We start from the raw sequence: 20260 nt of genomic DNA, 5'->3' as shown, positions 1-20260 counted from the left end.
TCTTGCTTTTATATCCATCTCATCCCCGTTTGTTTTCATACGGAGGTTCCGTCGATGTGACGTCACTTCCGGTGCGCACTGGATTGTGGGTCAGAATCGGCCAAATAGCATGCTGATTTCAACACTAAAAATCTTGGCCGGATCTAGTTAACCATCCTAAATCTGGCATCAATAATTGGGACATCCTAAATCTTTTTCTCTTCCATACTAAATAGTAGAAGGTTTGGGTTTTGTTTTGTTTACAGTTGAAAGATGTCAATTACTTATTTGTGAATGAATCGTCCGAACAGGTGAACGAGAGCTGTGGGGAGGGAGACGGCCGCACTGCTCTGCACCTCGCCGCACGCAAAGGCAACGTGGTCATCACACAGCTCCTTATATGGGTGAGGACGGGAGATTGCACTAAACTAATCTATCTATTAGTTTATTCCAGACATTTCAATATCAGAATAATATAAAAAAAAAATTGTATTTTAGATTTTTTGTAAAGTTATGTTTCTTTATTAGTCAATGGCTACATTTGTCTTGAGAATGAAAGGGTTATACGCAAGATACAGTCCCCTCCAATAGTATTGGAACGGTGAGGCCAATTCCTTTATTTTTGCTGTAGACTGGAAACATTTGGGTTTGACACCAAAAGATGAATATGAGATGATAGATCAACATCTCAGCTTTCATTTCCAGGTATTCACATCTGGATCCGATACACAACTTAGAAGATAGCATTTTTTGAAGAGGAACACCACATTTTTAGGCGAGCAGAAGTATTGGAACAGATGGACTTTAAATAAATGAAAGTGAATAAAACGTAATATTTTGTCGCAAATCCTTTGCTTGCAATAACCGCATCAAGCCTGTGACCCATTGACATCACTAAACTTTTGCATTCTTCTTTTGTGATGCTTTTCCAGGCTTTCAACGCAGCCTCATTCAGTTTAAGGGGATAATTGTGCTCCAGACATTCTATTCTTAATCCCTAATAACATCTACAATTTTAAATATTTCTAGTTTTAAAGATAACGGCAGTTACATATGGAAGACGGCCTTTTGTCCCGGTTCTCAAGAATCACTGGTTTCTCATTTAGCTGTATACTATATCTGTACATATCTCTAACTGTAAATGCAATGTGGGTAATAAGGAGATATGCAAGATACAAGGGCATGTATGTTTGGTGTCTGTATTAATTTTATTATTATTATCTCTCTCTCTCCCTCTCTCTCTCCCCCCCTCCCCTGTCTCTCTCTCCCCCTGTCTCTCTCTCCCCCTCTCTCCCTCTCACTCCCCCTGTCTCTCTCTCCCCCTCTCTCCCTCTCACTCCCTCTCTCTCTCTCCCTCCCTCTCCCCTCCTCCCTCCTCCCTCTCTCTCCCTCCCTCTCTCTCTCCCCCCTCTCTCTCCTCCCTCCCTCTCCCTCTCCTCCCTCCCTCTCCCTCTCTCTCTCTCCCTCTCTCTCTCTCCCTCCCTCTCCCTCCCTCTCCCTCTCCCTCTCCCTCTCCCTCTCCCTCTCCCTCTCCCTCTCCCTCTCCCTCTCCCTCTCCCTCTCTCTCCCTCTCTCTCCTCCCTCCCTCTCCCTCTCCTCCCTCCCTCTCTCTCTCTCCCTCTCTCTCTCTCTCCCTCTCTCTCTCCCTCCCTCTCCCTCTCTCTCTCTCTCCCCCTCTCTCCCTCTCCCTCTCCCTCTCCCTCTCTCAGTACGGTGTGGATCTGATGTCTCGTGACGCCCATGGTAACAGTGCGATGGCGTACGGTCGTCAGGCCAACAGTCAGGAGTGTGTTGACGTTCTGACGCAGTACGGTTGCCCCGACGATCGCTACCCGCTCATGGCAACGCCCAACCTGTCACGACGCAACACCAACCGCAACAACAGCTGCAGCAGCGCAGGCAGTACTGCACTTATATGACACACACACACAAATAACCAGACACTACACACACACTCACCGTAACACACACACAGCCCTTTAATTTGGGAGAATTTGATTTATTTTGGGAACCACTACTTACATGTGACCGTCAGCCCCGCCTACTTTACGTCACCTGACCTATTATGAACTGATGACAGGCCAGCGGAAAGTGGAGGGTGTTTTTTTTTTTTGCTTGGGAGAAACTTCAAAAGGAGCAAAGGATTGTGGGATATGTGGTCCGGGCCAGTCTGGAGCTGACCATACCTCAACACACACACACACACACACACACACACACACACACACACACAGCTATAAGTTAACACTAACAAATGGCAAAGCTTGAGTGAGAATTTACAAGTCAAAAAACACACATTCAGAATCTGTTTTCAAACATATCGATTTCTGTGTGAAAAACTTAAAAAAAAAACTGTGAGACAACGATATCAAGAACGAAGGAATTATAGAATTACGTCCACACACACACACACACACACACACACACACACACACACACACACACTGAACTGAACTGAACTGAACTGCACATCATCATCATGGTTATCATTATTCTATTCTATTCACCTGTTTGGTTTTATTTCTTTACGAATGAATTCTGTGAACTCTCCTGCCTTTTGTGAAAAAAAATATCTCGATGTTGAAAATTTAAAAAATGAAATGAAAATAGATATCCGTATATAGAAGAGAAGTAGGGCCACTGGAGGCTGTTGTGCATCTTGAGAATTAAGTCAACATTTTGAGAAGTAGGTCGAAATACAATTTTAAGAATTAACTATAAATAGATCGAGACTGGGTTAAAGTTGGAAAGATATGGACAGACAGACAGACAGACAGACAGACAGACAGACAATGGGCTACAACCTCATTTTGACTGAAAGCAGACGTCCTCTAAGCTCCACTAATAACTGCACTGTACTGTATCAGAGTGAAGGGATTGAATATTTTTCTCTTGGGTGTTTCCCTTTGTAGACGGTCCCTGTGCTCTCGTCTCACAGCCCGCTGCACATAGAGAGACATGTTAAAATCTGTCTTTATCTATTTAGTTTATTCTACTCATTGTATATCGACTTTATTCTCGACATTTTGACTTTATTATCGAAATCGCATAATGAAAATTGACCCTAATACTCTTCCATAGATCCATAGAAGTCAAGTGTAATAGATCGCATGTCCTAGACACTTTTTTTCAATTTTAATTTAAAGCAATTTTTTTTTGGGGGGGGGGGGGGCGGGCGGGGGGGGGATTGTGTAAATATGTTCTCGATGTGCATTGCTGGACCAATCGTTTAAAAATGTCAACATGGGGAAGGGGGATTTGTTTATTTTTATTTTAGTTTGTTTTTGAGGTGTATATAAAGTCATGTATTGTACAGAAGCTCTTGCCAGGCTCAGGGACCGGAGACTGTCGCTCATACACGTCCAGAATCGTCTTTTTACAGAATCTGAGTCCTTAAAAAAACCAAGATGGAGGGTTTGGAGTTTGTTCACAATTCAATCAATTCAAAAGTTTAAATATCAATAACACTAAAGAAAAATGGATAGACAATTTCCTCACCAGTTGTAGGGCTGGACGATAATAAAATATTTCAAAATATATAAGTAAATAAATAAGTATTTTCTTGATAAATGAGCCTTTAGAAATTGTCAAAATTCACCAAAACTGAAGTAACGTCTGTTCGACAAACAGCCCAAGATCTAAACTTCAATTCACAAATTCTCTAATAAATCAAGTGAATAAATATGAATATTTAATGCCCCAAATCAGTTAATTAGTTCTTCGAAAGTAACAAAAAATTATTAACGGACAAAATGTGTTTGAAAGTTTCGACTTAAAATTCTTCAGGACTTGTCACTGGTTCTTGGTTTCAAATGAATTATTTATTTAAATCCGCAAAATTTCCATCATGTCTGTGATTAGTTTTTTATTGTCCAGCCTTAACTACTTACAAAACAGAAATATCAATATAATATATTAGAAAATTGTCCATCTTAGTAAATTTTTCCTTAATATGTTTGATTTTAAACCTTAACTACCAGTAGAAATATCCGTTATCTATTTATCTGAATGGACTAGAATTGTGAACATCTTAAAAAGCCCGAGCCTGATATCCCTCTTGGTCGAAAAACGTTTAATTTAAAACATTTTCCTTCAAGTGAATTTTATTATGTGAAAAAAGGACAATTTAGACAAGGAAGCAGCTACGAGGCTATAAAGGGAATTCATCTGCTTCTTCTTCTTCTTCTTCTACAACTTTTAATTCTGCCGTCAGATTCCGACCAATCACAGCGAGGATGACATCACGGAAGGAAGGACATTAAAGCTTTTTTTTTCTTTGTTGCATTTTATTTAATTATTTCCGATGATTTTTTTTTTTTTATACAATTATACAGTCAATTAAGGACAAAAAACATGATGTAAGAAATGTACAAGCTCATAATTGTATGGTCACAAATTGAGCCTTGTTTTCACTGGGTAGCACATTTTGGGTATGGCACGGTTTGATATGGTGACATCATAGCAGCTACGTAACTATGGTGAAGTTATAGCAGCTACGTAACTATAGTGACATCAAATTAGCTATGGTAACTATGGTGACATTATAGCATAGGATAAAACAAAAGCCATACATAAAAATTACTTCAGATTTTATTTTACAGAAGTAACTATGGTGACATCATTGCAGCTATGTAACTATGGTGACATTACAACAGCGGAACACAGTGTAGCCCGCCGATTTAATTCCAATGAAGAAGAAAAAGAAAACACCACACAATAAACAAAGAGCTGTGGAGGCGGCGACATTGACATTCTCACTCTAAACACAAGACTAGAATCTTCACTGTTGCCGAGGAGATTACACACGGCGGTTTATCACGTCATGATTCTGTCGACCAATCAACGGACTGCAGTGTGTAGCTCCACCCCTTTTTGGAACCTTTGGGACGGCTTAGTACCCCAATGAAATGGAACCAAAATAGGTGCTTTTTTTGGTACCCTTAGGAAATTTTGACAGTGCAAACGCAAATGAATGGGTGCCATACTTAACCAAACTGCTCAGCTTAGTGTCAACAAGGCTTAAGTGTATCAGTAAAAAATTGTATAATGTTTGAAAGAGTTCCCGCCATTGTCCGTCCGTCCGTAACGTCCAATCAAAACAGTCTCTCTGATTTACTCAGCGAATCACCACGAAGGGCTTTTTCTTCTTCTTCTACTGTTTCTTCTCTGGTCCGTGTTGTAAATATAAATAATCTTTTTCTTCTCTCTTTAAAGTTTAAACTGTGGCATCATGTAAATTCAAGAACACACACAAATCTTTCTGTATGCTGTATTGTCGGGGGTTTGCAGAATCGAGGTGATGTTATTATAATGTGTAGAGAGCAGGGTCTAAATGTGGCGTGGATTTGGAGTCCGTGTTGCATTGATTTTCTTCAGGACAGGACGTTAAAGTTTAGTGAGTTAATTAAGCGTCTAAACCAGTGGTTCCCAACATGGAAATGTTACATGTCTGAAGGGTCCCAACTCCTGACAGCAAACCCATTACAATATGTTTTCTCCAAGTTCCAAATTTTCAGAATTTAAGAGTCCAGATAAAGTGAAGTTTGAGTAGAACCAAGTCCATGGTAATAATATACTGTATATTCAACAGTTTCATTTTAAAGTTTGGTATGATTTTACCAAGTGGGACTGTGTAACCATGACACAACCATATCGAACTGTCCTTTAGTCACAACAGTGAAATACTGTGGCTCAACAACCATCGTAATAATATATGTAAACTTCAAAAAATTTCAAAAAGTTAATAAAACTCAAATTTTTTCAATTTAAATGTTTACAAATGCAGAAAATATATAGTAAGCTTTAGGGAATCGAGAGCCGAAACATGTTGGGAACCGCTGTTTGTTACGATGCATTTGGACTGAATCATGAACATTGTAAGGTTGAACTGTAAGTTGTGGACTAAATTGTAAACCAAACCTTTAAGCATATATTTGAGTGTTTGGGAAATATGAAATATGTTGACTGAACGCTAACCGACCTATGCTGATTTTTAACCTTCAACACTCTACGCTAGCCTCTCCGTTATTCGCTCTGTTAAAGGTCTCGTCCTCAAAAAATTGTGAAAACGTGAATTTCTTTGCTGCAAACGTTGACGCGCCGCTCTCAACCCTGACTGTGTATCCAAGCAATATCCATACACACTTCATCACTCCACGACATCGCTGCAATACTCCCATTCTATCACTAAAACACACACACACACACACACACACACACACACACACACACACACACACACACACACACACACACACACACACATACACATACACACACACATGTAAGAAAGAGCTCAAAAGAAAAATCACAAAAGTACTAACATGTTTATGCCTTTTTGTTTTGCCTTTCCGACCTCATTTTGTCCGTCCTTGTAACTGTTCGTGCCACTTCAATGTTTCCCTAAACCAGTCGTCTCAAAGATGGCGATTTTTCTCCCGTAAATATCCTACTAAACTACACCAAGGTTTTTTTCGACCACCGCAACTTGTATATGATTTTATTTCATGTTTTTAAAAACTGACTTGTCCAACTCGACGAGGCTAAAAGACAAACTTTTTATTTATGACAGAAATGCACTAAGTCTGATTTAGTCTGAATCCCAACTCGTTCCACTACATCGTTTTTATTCATATTATAAAATCATCAACAAATCAGCATTAAATTCAATTTGCTGATTTCTCTAAGTGGTGGCAGCTTCTGGCGGCTTCCTACAAACTAATGTCTTGAATATAGAAATATAAAGTCTATGAAATAAATGTATTTGGAGCGGAAAAAAGTTGAACAATGCTAATTTTTACTGAAACTAGCGGTGGGCACTTTTAGCATGGCAGCATTGTATTTGAGCTAGCTGGTAAAAGTTAAGACAATTGCAGGAAAAACTCAAGATCAAGCTAAAAGTAGCATTCAACTAGCTAAACTAAGCTAACGGAGAAACTGCTGATTTAAGCTAAGTCTGTTTATCTGATGTTGAAGCTAACTGCAGCTAGCCGTGAATACACTAGCATGGCAAACAGTGTGTCAGCTTTCAAGCAAACTAAATATTTTCAGCTTGGGTCTAGGAACATTTTAAAATGTCAAGATTTTAAACGGTCACTACTAGCGATCAGTTAGCTAAACTCAGCTAATTTGTGCTAATTGTTACAGCAATTTGTGTGTGTTTAAGACCGCAATTGTCTTGTTGTGTGCGACCAACAGCAAAAAATTCAGACAGTCAGTTTCAAATGCTAGAAAACCTGTGAATTCTTGACCTTTTTGCTTCATAAACAATTGATCCATTATGGAAAAAATAAAGTTGCTTTTTTGATAGCTAAGGAGTCGGACTGATATTATATCCAAGCCTTGTGCTAGCCGAGTGCACGTGAAGCTGCCTGCTCGTAGAAACATCCCGTCTGCTTCGAATGACATCGAGACAAATACAAAGAAATCGATAATATTTCCGCCTAACGCTCGCCACCTCAACTGTAGCCTAGCGACACTAGCATGATCGCACGTGAATTTCAAATTCATTTCTCTCATACAAATCAGTCTGGCCTTTCTCCAATCTCCGTTAGTGGAAGGCAGCCCCTGATTGGTTCATGTAGTCGTCAATCTAGCCTCCAGTCAGACCGGACCCTCCCCACTTTCTGTCTGTTAGTGGAAGTCAGCCCCTGATTGGTTCATGTAGTCGCTGACATAACATGGAGCGACCAATAAGCTCATGAGATATGGCTGGTCTCAGGAGGCTAGATTGACGCATACATGAACCAATCAGAAGCTGCCTTCCACTATAAGGGCCCAACAATAAATCTGAACACTAGCTCTGATTGGTCAAGGCATTTTTTAACCAGCTCCTCCCCACGGAGATTGTAGAAAGCCCGGAATAATATGTAGGAGTAAAACGAATTTGAAGTGTGCGCGAGATCATTTTAATCGCGCTAGGCTAAAACCTCACTTGTACATAGACGTCTTTTTAACAGCAAATCAAATAAAAATAACTTCTCTGTCTGGTCATGTTTTCATATTATTTATAACCTGTGAGATCGGCCCCGCTCCCCTCAAACTTACCTGTTTACCTTTTTTTTTTTGTATATTTTTTCTCTTCCTGATTTGAATTCATCCATGTTTATGTTGTTCTAATTCTAATTATTATTGTTATTGAATTTTTGTTTTCGCTGTACAGTAAAACCGTTGTTGAGAAATGTTACTTAATACAGAGTCTTCTACTGTAATGTGTCTCTTTTCAATAAAGACGAGAATAATGCTTCTTAATATAAAATCACTTTTTAAAACGGCCGTTATTCTATGTCCGGAATTATTTATTTTTAAACTATAAAATTGTCTTCTTTACTTTTTGTCAAAATCCTTCAATATCTCCTCATGATGCTGTAGTGAGTGCTCTGAAACAAATCCAGTGTTAATACACAGCCTAGGCTCTGTAAACTGGTATGTAAACAAAGGGGGCCAACTGTATTTAGCAACATGCCCCTTTACAGAACCTAGGCTGTGTATTAACACTGGATTTTTTTCAGTGCACACACAGTACAGACAGGTAGCGGATCATGAGGAGATACTCACTGATTTTGACAACAGGCGTTCTCCAGAATCACTGACTCCACCTTTAAGACGAAGACGGTTAAGGTGGGTATAGTTTCTGTGAACAAGGTAAGTGTTACTGCAAAATGATGTCTATTTTCCTGAATTTTTTTATGATAGTTGTTTTAATGTTTAGTGTGTTCGCTAGACAGACAGACAGACAGACAGACAGACAGACAGACGGATAGACAGACAGATAGATAGATAGATAGATAGACAGACAGACAGACAGACAGACAGACAGACAGACAGACAGACAGACAGATAGATAGATAGATAGACTACGAGGAAAAGGCAAACCACTTCCACACAGGAAGCCGCTGCACACTTCACCGTCAGTATTAATCAGCAGAGTTCATCTGACGCCGCAGCAGGTTGCTGTTAATTTAGGGAGGTACAGGAGTGTGTGTGTGTCTTTGTGTTTGTGAGGTGCGTCTCTGTCTGTGGGTGTCTGTGTGTGCGTCTCTGTCTGTGGGTGTCTGTGTGTGCGTCTCTGTCTGTGGGTGTCTGTGTGTGAGGCTGTGTGCGGTGTTTGTGTGTATATCTGTGTGTGTGTGTGTGTGTGTGTGTGTGTGTCTCTGTATGTATGTGTGTGTGTGCGTGAGAGGCTGTGCGTCTCTGTCTGTCTGCGTGTGTGTGTGTGCGTCTCTGTCTGTTTGCGTGTGTGTGTGTGCGTCTCTGTCTGTCTGTGTGTGTGTGCGTCTCTGTCTGTCTGTGTGTGTGTGTGTGTGCGCGTCTCTGTCTGTCTGTGTGTGTGGCCTGCAGTGCAGAGTCGAGGCCGAGGTTGAGTCCCTCGGGTCTCATTTATCAGCCAACTGAGACGCCGGGGTTGATTACAATTTGCAAAAAAATTCATTAGAGTCACACACAGAGACACTCTCACACACACACACACACAATCTCTCTCTCTCTCTCTCTCCATCTCTCTCTCCTATTCTCTCTCTCACACACACACACACCCAAACCCCCTACCACCCACCACTCCATCCCCGCCATGTCTGTTACACTCACTGCAGGTTTAAATCCACAAACTGTTGGCTGAAAAAAATATGTAAGGAGCTGCAGATTTCAGGGTCAAGAACCATTTGAAAACACATCTGTTGACATGATTCAGCACTGGAGGGTTTGTTTGTTTGTTTAAGATGTTGCAAGGTGACGCCCCCCCCCCCCCCCCCCCCCAAAAAAAAGCATTTGGCCTGCGTTCACTTTAGCCTATTTTTTCCGTCTGTAAAACTACAAAATATTAGTGTATATTATTTGTTTCATTCAATTAATTTATTAATTTTTTTGTCTAGAAAATGCCCTTATGATTTTGGAGAGTCTAATTCCTACAATATCTTGTTTTTTCAGTTAAACAACCCAAAATTCAAAGATATTTAGTTTAAAATAATATAAAACTGAGAGATTTCTGACTGTTTTTGCTTCATTAACAACCTAAACACTTGATCAATCATTAGAAATGCTGCATATAAAAGTTAACAACACGTACTTTTCAAATGTAGCTTTTTTTAATGATTTATTTCATTTTGAAATTTGGTTAAAAATGTTCGGCATCTTGGCCAATACCGTGTTACGTGCGTAATTGTGTTACACAGGTGCGTGAGCCATGACGTCAGCGTCAATCAACCGGGAGCCACCGTTAGCTAAACTACCAGACTAGCCTACGTATTTTTACATTTATTTAACAACTGAAGAGATATTCAGCAACTCTAACCTTAGCACTATGTTAAAAGTGCCTTTCCCCGCCTTGTGTCAGAGACTCTATGGAGCTAAAAAGCGGAATTTGATGCGAAACAGAAGAAAATCTGCGCGCGCGTGTGTGTGGAGTCAATAACGGAATTGTGTAACTTCCGGTGGATTCAGGTAAGTATTCCCTGCGATCAAATCATGGACCTATAAATATGTTCCAGTCCCCATGTTTAACACCATTTAGTGTGACTAAAAAGATTTAGGATGTCCCAAAACATGCGCGTCTAACGCATAATGCCCAAAAGTACCTGGATGTCCTTAAATATGCCTAATACATCCAAGCATGTTGTAGCCTAGTAGGCGGACTATGCAAACAGTTATTAATTATTTGTCATTTAATTAAGGCTGTTCGTGACGTATTGTTTAGCGCGTGTGCTTTGTCTCTTCAGGTAAAATAAATAAATGAGAAGAAATGAAACGAGATCTTCCATCAGTTGTGATGACGCGCAGGTGTGGCCGGCTGACGTCACAGACTAATTCCAGGTACATTTCTCCTCCTGCTTCGTTTTAACCTTAAATACATTTGGTTTATTATATCTCAATAGTGCTAGTGTATTTATGAATGGATAGTGCTAGTGTATTTATGAATGGATAGTGCTAGTGTATTTATGAATGGATATGTTTTACAGACTGTTAATTTGATGACATCACGTTTCCTGTCCACAGCTGCCCCAACAATCAAGGTATTTATTTACGTCATCATTTATATATATATAGGCTATTGTTTCTATGTTGTTGTTTTTTTTTAGCTTTTTCTGGGCAAATAGAAGCTATATTTAGCCTTTAAATTCGCCAAATAATAAAAATTACAGATTAAAATGCTTTATTTAGCCAATAATTTATACTGTAGCCTAATTAATTCAGCTGGGGTTAATTTAACATATAAAAACCGAATAGTGGAAAACATGAGGTGTATTTTCTTTGGAGGTTTTGGTTTTGGGCCTAAATAAAATTTAAGAAAAAAACTGCCAGCTGTCATAGCAACAACAAAATAAACCCCAAAACGTCTTTCATAGATCCTTCGAATATGTTAAAATTGATATTTTTCTCACAAGTTTAACAACATAGAGTTTCTGACATAGACTGGTTGATACTTTAGTGATTTATCATTGAGAAATGTTTGTTTATTTCACAGTTTAAAACTCAGATTATTAAAGATTTTTGTCCTTCAAATTGTCAACAAATTAATATTCTGGATAATTTTAGTCAGTTTAGCCTTATTCTAAGTCCCAGTTTGTATGTCAACAAAGGGGGCCACTGAAACTATAGCAACATGCCCGTCTACAGAGCCTAGGCTGTGTATTAACAATGGATTTTTTTTCCAGCTCACACACAGTACAGACAGGTAGCGGATCTTTTGACAACAAGCGTTCTCCAGAATCACTGACTGCACCTTTAAATAAACTCCATAAACAGTTTCACATTTGATCATCTTTTAATTGACACTTGAATATTAGATTTTCTTGATTTTTTTCCAGTTTTTAAGGGAATGTCGTTTACTTACTTTTGCACAATTTTATATAAATAATTAGCAGCGTAGTTTTGTCCAAAAAACAAAGAAGAAGAAAAAAATTTGACAGAAAATGAACATGAAATGAACAAGTAGAAGAAGAAGTAGATTTTAGAGTCTTCAGTAGCACAGACACACACAGGGCTCAAACTGTCCGCCATTTTCAGTGAAATGTTCTTGTAATGTCCATAGTTTGGTCTGTTGATATTTACATGTTGGAGTAGGATGTGTGTGTGTGTGTGTCCTCGTATTGTCTCTTACTCCTCTGCGTATACACACACTCACACACTCTCACACACACGCACACGGAGTCTTTTGGCGTCACTCCAAAAACACTTTTTCACATTTTCACAAAATGTCCAAAGTTACGTGAAAGTGTGAAGTTGAGGCTTTGATTTAATGTTTTTTGAATTTCCTGTAAAGAAGAGAGAAATGGTCTAGTCCCAAGAACAACTGGCCAAACATGTGTTTCAATGTCAACGTCATTTTAACTCATAAAAAACAAAAAAAAAAAAAAGTGGATATTTTTATGAAATCACTGCAATCGTTTCTCCCCACAAAACACTGGTTAGTCTGACTGTAAAATATATGATCGAGAGCTTCTTGAAAATTGTCAATATTCAACAAACATTTACGTTTTGAAAGTATAGGATGGTTCCATTTTGTTCTTGATGAAAATTAACTTAAAGTCTGAAAATAAAATAAAAGTAAAAAGGAATTTTTGCAGTTTTTTTCCCCACTTCTTGGAATCAAATTTAAAGAGTTTTTTTTTTCACAGCATGAGCGAAAAACCCTGAGGATCAATTTTTATTATAATTAACCTCAAAAACAATCATCTCACTAAAAGGTGGTCGAGTTCTATTCTTATTCCTTCCTCATTCAGTTTTTAAGTTGTTTTATAAATTCAAACTCATGTCTGTAAATGGATCCATTTCATTTGGTATCAATGTTGTAATAAACAAAAAAAAGTACTTAGAAATTATATTTATACTTCCAAACACACACAAAATCTCTCTTTCCAACTTTTTGTTCATGGACAATTAGTGATTATTTTTTTTGGGGGGGGGGGAAGTGATTTGCACATTTTTCCATAGTCACATAATCAAAGGTATGTGGATGTGTAAGGGTGTTTGTTTGAAGTTTCATGATGACATTTATAAGTTAAAATGTCCCCCATCCACCTTCAGTGTCTCTCCTTAACAAAACAAAATCAAAAACGTTGAATATTTCGATTGTTTGACAGAATACAAAGCCTCACATAGTCCTTTTGCTCTTCTCAGTGTATTCTTACTATCACGGTCTCGCCTGCTCCATCTGCTGATGCTGGCTGCGTATAGCGAAGCGGCTCACGTGCACAGGGATGGGCACGACTATTTTGGGATTACGTGACGGCTCTCCGCTCTTGTTGTTGACGTTCCCTGCTTTGACACGCTTCCATTTGGCGCGCCTGTTCTGGAACCAAATCTTCACCTGCACTTCGCTCAGCTTCAGCGCATGCGCAATCTGGGAGCGCTCCGTTAGCGACAGGTATTTCTTGCAGTGGAATTCCTTCTCGAGCTCCAGCAGTTGCTCGCTCGTGAAGGCTGTACGTCGCCGCCTGTTCTTGCCGCCTCCACCGCTCGCGTTTCCGCTTCCACTGCCGCCTCCAGAGCCGTGCGCCACGTCATCCAAACCGCCGCCGTCTACGTCATCCTTGTTGTGACACAGTGACGTCAGGTTGTCGTCGGAGCTGTAGTCCAAGTCGCTGTCCATGGAGAAGCTCTCGTCTTTGTTGCGCGCACAGTCGTCCTCTTTGACGTCATCTTTACTGTGATTTCTGACTGCGAGACACGAGAGGAAAAAGGTTCACGTCATTAACATATCAACCAAATACTGAGTTAGTGCAGGAAAGTGTAAGAAAAAGTCGTAAAATGATACAAAAAACAAGATTAATTTACAGTTTTTTTCTCATTTCCTGACAAATTGAAATTAGAATATTTGCTTTGTTTTTAAAGATATAAAAGTTGGTTTAAAGTGTCATTAATGTCTCCTCAAAACCCTTGACCCTTGTTCTGACTGTGATACAGAATAGGATCCACCTTACACACATAATCACTAGGAAACCAGACAATGCATAACGTCCAAATTAACAGTAATGTATAATGCATCTTCGTCTGCCTCATCTTATCTTCTAGGCATATATTCAATTATTTATTATTTCAACTGTGTAAGCCTATGTAGTGTCAGTGAGTGAGAGTCAATGCACTGATAGTTTAGTTAATGTCTAATTGTCTAAGCATATCTGTCTGTTTGTAAATGTATGTAGCCTATGGTCTGTGTGGACTTCTTAAACTCAAGATTCAAGATGGTTTATTTGTCATATTCACAACACTTCCAACAGCAGGCGTTGGTATTGAAATGCTTTGGCCGAATTGCTCATTTCGGATACATAAAGTTGTCTAAAATTTAGCTGAAATACTGTTAGAGCAGAAATATTAAAGAAAAAGTCTTAAAATCTCCCAAAAATCAAGTCTATTTCACAGTTTTTGTTATTGTTTCCTAGAAAAATCCTAAATATTTGAAGTGAGTCTGAAATGAGTGACATTGTGTAATAATTGCAGCGTAAAATAAATAATGTGTTGGTTTTTAAAGATAGAATTGTTATTTAAACGTCTTTAAATCCGTAGAATCATATTTCTTTGAGCTCTGACTATGAGGACGAGGTTCAAATCATTCACTCACTCAGTCACTGATTAACCAAACACTGAATTACTGCAGAATATCACAAGAAAACGTCATAAAATCTTCAAAAAATCACATTTATTTAAAATGTTCTGCTTATCCGAACAGTTTTCATTCTATTTTCCTAAAGGATTTTACGCTACATTAGAAATAATCATGTTTTAATGTCAATCTAAAATATATAATTTGTTTTATTTGATTTTAAAGATGAAAAAGGTGATTCAAACAGTCCTAAATGCCTCTCTAAAAACAGATTTCACCGTAAAATAGTCGATTACTAATGAGGAGAGTGTCCAACAAATCCTGTTGTTAAATTGATCTTGCGTTTGTAAGGCGAGTCCTATGGGAGTTAGAGGCGCGCGCGCGCGCGTGTGTGTGCGTGTGTGTGTGTGTGTGTGTGTGTGGTCGCCTGTCTCGTGTCAATATCCATCATGAGATCAGTGTTGGGATCAGCGCGCGCTCTGCAGGGATTTTTATTTTTCACGCGTAATTACGCACGAGCCCCGTTGCCATTCTCCGACTGAAACACGTCACTTTCAATCAACTGACAATGTGATTCTCAAGAAGGAACCAACGCTTCATATCACGAGCCAATAGAAATGATCACGTGCTGAAATTCTTCCTAAATAAATGAACTAGATATGAAGAGTTTAAATTCTTCAAATATGGAGGTGGATTTCTTTTTATTCGCCATTAAATGTTGATTTGAAGAAGATTGAACTGTTTGGCGCCTCCGAGGCCCCGTAGGGAAACATTACAGTAATAATTTATGACTCCAGACAAACACGGAAATAATTAAGATCATTCGTTTTTCTGACGACCCCTCAACGTCTCATGTATTTCTAGACGCGCTGTTAAAAGTATAAGGACTATAAAAAGGCAAATTTAAGATAAGAATTGGACATTTTTGTGCGATAAAAAAGCGAAATAAAACATCAGAAGTATTCAGCCTTCAATTCTCTCTCGTTTAAAGTAAACAGAAAAACGTGAATTCTGTTCTAATCAGTTTGTTTTAAGAGATAATATAAGATATTTCCTTGTTACAATATTTAATCTGACCGATGTTTCCAAATATGAAGGCCTATAAATCCAGCTTTTTTTAATGGGACGTCTTGAGAGTGTTTTTACATCTCCGCCGAATTATGAAAGATGACTAAATGTAATTTTAAAGAACGTTTAATTGATTGATTGAATCTAGACATTTAAAACAGTAAATTAAACCAGTTGTTTGTCATTTCAGACCAAATAACGTCCACGTGTTTTACGGTCCCGTGACCGTCTCTCTCTCCGTTTTGACCCCGGACTCCGAGTCGTGTTTCGGGTTAAATAAGAGCAGGATGGGCGGAGGGGTTTATTTCAAAAAATGTGGGACGAATTTCTGCCTTTTCTGCATCAATTTACGGAGGAAATGTCTTTATTGCTGTACATTAAAAGGTTCCAAATGACACAAATATAATAGAGTGTAACGCAGTCAGGCTCTCAGTCATTCTGTGTCGCTTTCAATATTTATTCTCAAAACTTTCTGCACATTCAAACACATCACGAGTGTTTTGCGATGTGTTTTTTTAGGAATCATTTTCATTTCAATAACAAATCTATTAGAGAATGAGACATTGTTATAAACTTCGGCTCCAAAGTTTATGAACATAAACGTGAATTTACCTCTTCAAAATAGGCTATTGAATGGGACATATCCCCAAAATCTTCCCCGTAATTTATATGCCTATGACCCCTTTATTATAACGTTGCTTGCAATTTTCGGCACCCCGTCTCTCTCTCCTTATTGACCCCGGACTGTGAGTCGTTTTTCGGGCTAAACATTTGTCAGTCAGCGCTCCTACCTGTGGAAGTCTGCCCCGCCGTGTCCGTGTCATGGAAGGCTTGCATCGGCGTGGACTCCTTCCCTCCTTGCAAGTCCATTCTCAGCTCCTGCGTTGTTTTATCGAAGACCGCGTGTAGGGCCTGCGAGCTGAACTTTCTAGCCGCCTCTTGGTGCTGCTGAGACGGGGAGAAACCTCCGGGGAGAGACGCCATGAGTGTGGAGGTGAGAGCCATGCCCTGCGCCAAAGCACTGGAGCAGAAGCCGCTCTGGAGGCCTGGGATCTGGGCGTGTGTGTGGCCGTGTGTGTGGTGGTGTCCTGTGGGTTGTAGGGTCGGGGGAGGCGGCTGGAGGACCACGGAGCGGTAGGGCATGAACATGGGGTAGCCGCTGTATATGAAGTGTCCCGGGCTGGGCTGCGGTGGGCCCCCGATCAAAGAGTCAATACTGAAGGCGGTGGTGCTTCCAAGTGGCCGCTGCATCGCCATTTTTTAGGTTTTTCACTATTTATTAGGCTTTTAAAGTGACTTAGGCTCAAAATCTTAGTTTTTTAATATCTTAAATGTTCTAAGTGTTTTCATGTCTCTAGCATTGCTATGTCTGACCCTCAATATACAAACAAACAGCGAACAATACAAATAAACAAACTTGAAACTGTATAAAGGATTGACTGAAGAACGTAGAACCAATACTTTTTTTGGAATAGCGTATGACAGTCACTCAAAATATCATCATATCAATATCAGTATTTTAACTATATTCTATCTGTACTATTTTCCTAAATCTAGACTGTTGACTAAGCCATCAGATCTTGAATGCGCGTGTGAATGTGACGCCAGTGGTCAAGAAGCGCTTTTTCTATACAGTCAATTTATCATTCCACTCACTCGCAAACTTACTGAGCATTGACTGACTGCTCGCTGTTGCCAGTATCAGTACCGGACGTTAATTGATACATTGGTGTGTAGTGTATATCTAACACTAGTGTAGCCCTACCTACACTGCTACTCTCAACAATGGCTAAAAACAAGACGAAAATCTATCACAAAAAAATTAAAATTAAAAGATTTCGATCGCGGAGTTTAGATGAGAATTAATCCAACCAAAACGAACCATTCCATCGGTGGATAAGCGGAAAGAAAGTCACTCAGTTGATCGTCGTCTGTGTCCGTTTAGATTGTCCAGCACGATTATCACCATAAAAGCCTTTTTTGTCTTGGTCCTCCGTGCGCTCTTTGGAGAGACCGTCTTCCCCACGTTAACTTGGCCGGACAGCGATGCCACACAAGCGGACACTTCTCCTCCTCTCTCCCGCTAAGGCAGACCGTGTGTGTGTGGCTCTGTGTGTGTGTGGGAGTATCTATCAGTGTGTGTGTGTGTGTGTCCTGCGTCTCCAAAGATGTTTGAGAGATTTAAATCGCGCTCGTCTCTTTCCCATTCTCCATCGTAGGCCCCGCCCCTTTTAAAGCGCTCTCGCCTCTGATTCGTCGCCCGCCTTGGCCCCTTAGGTCGCCTCCTGGATGAATGCCAATTACACAAATTGGGACCACAGGCCATTTAAGAATGTGAAAACACATCATCGTAAATAATAAGCTGAATATATTTCAGTAAATAATCGCTCGTCTCCCCCGTGTCATGTCGCGTGTGCGCTGATCTGTGGATAGATTATTTATTATATATTTCACTAAATCAGATATTACACCAGAGAGAGAGAGAGAGAGAGAGAGAGACACAGAGAGAGAGAGACACACAGAGAGAGAGAGAGAGACACAGAGAGAGAGAGAGACACACACAGAGAGAGAGAGAGACACAGAGAGAGACACACACAGACAGAGAGAGATGCTTTTATATCTGGAAAACATTCAGAAGTTTTAGTTCATGGGTCAAAAAACAAGTCACGTAATGGGAGAAAATGATTATTTATCCTCATCTAGTCGAGTTAAGTGTATTTTAATTGAAGTAAATTTCGCAGTGCAGATATTGACAATGATTTTTAGTTTCTTTTTTTAAACTTCAATCAAAGTGTTAAAGGTGCAGTCAGTGATTCTGGAGAACGCTTGTTGTCAAAATATTTTTTTTTAGTCAAAATCAGTGAATATCTCCTCATGATTCGCTACCTGTCTGTACTGTGTGTGTGCGCTGGGGAAAAAAATCCAGTTTTAATACACAGCCTAGGCTCTGTAAACTGGTACGTAAACAAAGGGCCCACCGTAGCAACATGTCCGTTTATAATACAAACACAAAGAGGAATTACGAGGAATCCGTTCCTTTTGAATTTATTGAAATCTCATATTTTTTCGTTTTATTGATAATGTTGCTGTGAGCAGTTTTGCATGGTCGGTTAATAGATTGAGCCAATGTTTAGTTGAGAGTTTTTATCCTTCTTAAACTGGTAGTTGCTATAGCTACAGTCCCACCCCCCTTTGTTTACATACCAATTTACAGAGCCTATGCTGTGAATGAACACTGTTTTTTTTCAGTGCACACCCAGTACAGACAGGTAGCAGATCATGAGGAGATATTCACTGATTTTGACGAAATAGTGATATTTGACAACAAGCGTTCTCCAGAATCACTGACTGCACTGATGTAACGGTTCCAACGTCAATTAATAGCAACCAGAGAATGTAGCATCTGAACTTTGACCCCTAGTGGAATTCCCTATGGACCTGCCCCCCCCCCCCCCGTCAAGGGCATGCATGGATACACAGTTACACACACACACACATAGACACACACAATACATGGACATACACATACACAATACGCACGCTCACACAGAGACATACACACCACACACACATACATACTCTGTCTCGCACACACACACACACACACACACACACACACACACACACACACACTCCTACTCCTCAGGGTCACTGGGACACGATCTCATTAAGCCTGGCCTGCAATGCAGACATTAAATAGCAGTATTTTTCAATTAGCGCCGACAAATTCAATCAAAATTCCATAGATTAGATGAAATGAGGCATGGGTCATTTACAAGGGGCTTTAATTGCACGGCCATTAGACAAATAGTACAGCGCTCTCTGTCTCATTATCAATCATGTGAGCGCATCAATAGTAAAAGGTTGTAGTGTGTGTGTGTGTGTGTGTGAGAGAGACTGTGTGTGTGTGTGTGTGAGACTGTGTGTGAGAGAGACTGTGTGTGTGTGTGTGTGTGTGAGAGACTGTGTGTGTGTGTGTGTGTGTGTGTGACTGTGTGTGTGCGTGTGTGAGAGACTGTGTGTGTGTGTGTGAGACTGTGTGTGTGCGTGAGGGGCGTTCGTGTTACAGCGCTGCCACCTCCGCCAAAGAGCTCATAAATATCCCCTTTTGTACTTATAAATTATCCAGTTTAATTAACAACATGGATTATGATTGGACTATGATTTAATTAAACCTTTCCTGCATGCAAGCCCTCCGCCGCCCGCGACCATCCATTATGGGGCTGTGTGTGTGTGTGTGTGTGTGTGTGTGTGTGTGTGTGTGTGTGTGTGTGTGTGTGTGTGTGTGTGTGTGTGTGTGTGTGTGTGTGTGTGTGTGTGTGTGTGTGTGTGTGTGTGTGTGTGTGTGTGTGTGTGTGTGTGTGTTTGAGAGAGAGGGGGGGCATGGGAGGTAAGGTGTGAGACAGTGTTGCCATGTCTGCTTCTTCTAAGCAACTTTGGACATGTTTTTGTTTATTTGAGCTTGCTATCCATGATTTAAAGCTAGAGTGCGTAACTTTTTCATATAAATGAATCAATGTCCGTTACATTCAAGCCATCGCCAAACGAGTTGACACCAAGATGATTAAACCTATCAGCTCCACAAAACTCTCAACGGCTTGATTTTCAACTCCTGCTGAAGTGGACATGGTTGCCATTTAAAGGTATAGATTCAAAATCACTTTGTCAAAATCAGTG

The 20260-nt window shown here is 39.9% G+C and overlaps 2 protein-coding genes across 3 annotated transcripts in view; one reads left to right on the top strand and one right to left on the bottom strand.

Annotated features, from left to right (window-relative positions):
- agap1 (ArfGAP with GTPase domain, ankyrin repeat and PH domain 1) overlaps positions 1 to 3050 on the top strand; it is a gene marked incomplete at its 5' end in the record, with an annotated part of 135275 nt that extends 132225 nt beyond the window's left edge. For both annotated transcript variants that reach the window (XM_080053142.1, XM_080053143.1), the window contains 2 exons: positions 291 to 383; positions 1689 to 3050. In XM_080053142.1, coding sequence (XP_079909268.1) covers positions 291 to 383; positions 1689 to 1898 — 303 coding nt within the window. In that variant the 3' untranslated portion in view covers positions 1899 to 3050. The remainder of the gene's footprint in view (positions 1 to 290; positions 384 to 1688) is intronic.
- A 10055-nt stretch (positions 3051 to 13105) lies between these two features.
- gbx2 (gastrulation brain homeobox 2) lies at positions 13106 to 16840 on the bottom strand (the record flags this gene model as incomplete). Its single annotated transcript, XM_080052703.1, has 2 exons — positions 13106 to 13632; positions 16375 to 16840. 2 exons carry the CDS (start codon positions 16838 to 16840, stop codon positions 13106 to 13108), a joined length of 993 nt encoding a protein of 330 aa, XP_079908829.1.
- Between the last annotated feature and the right edge of the window lie 3420 nt (positions 16841 to 20260).

The sequence above is a fragment of the Ammodytes marinus genome (genome assembly GCF_949987685.1).
Source record: "Ammodytes marinus genome assembly, chromosome: 24".
NCBI classification, from domain to species: domain Eukaryota; kingdom Metazoa; phylum Chordata; class Actinopteri; order Uranoscopiformes; family Ammodytidae; genus Ammodytes; species Ammodytes marinus.
Note: the sequence above shows the minus strand (reverse complement) of the source record. Positions and strands in the feature narration are given on the sequence as shown.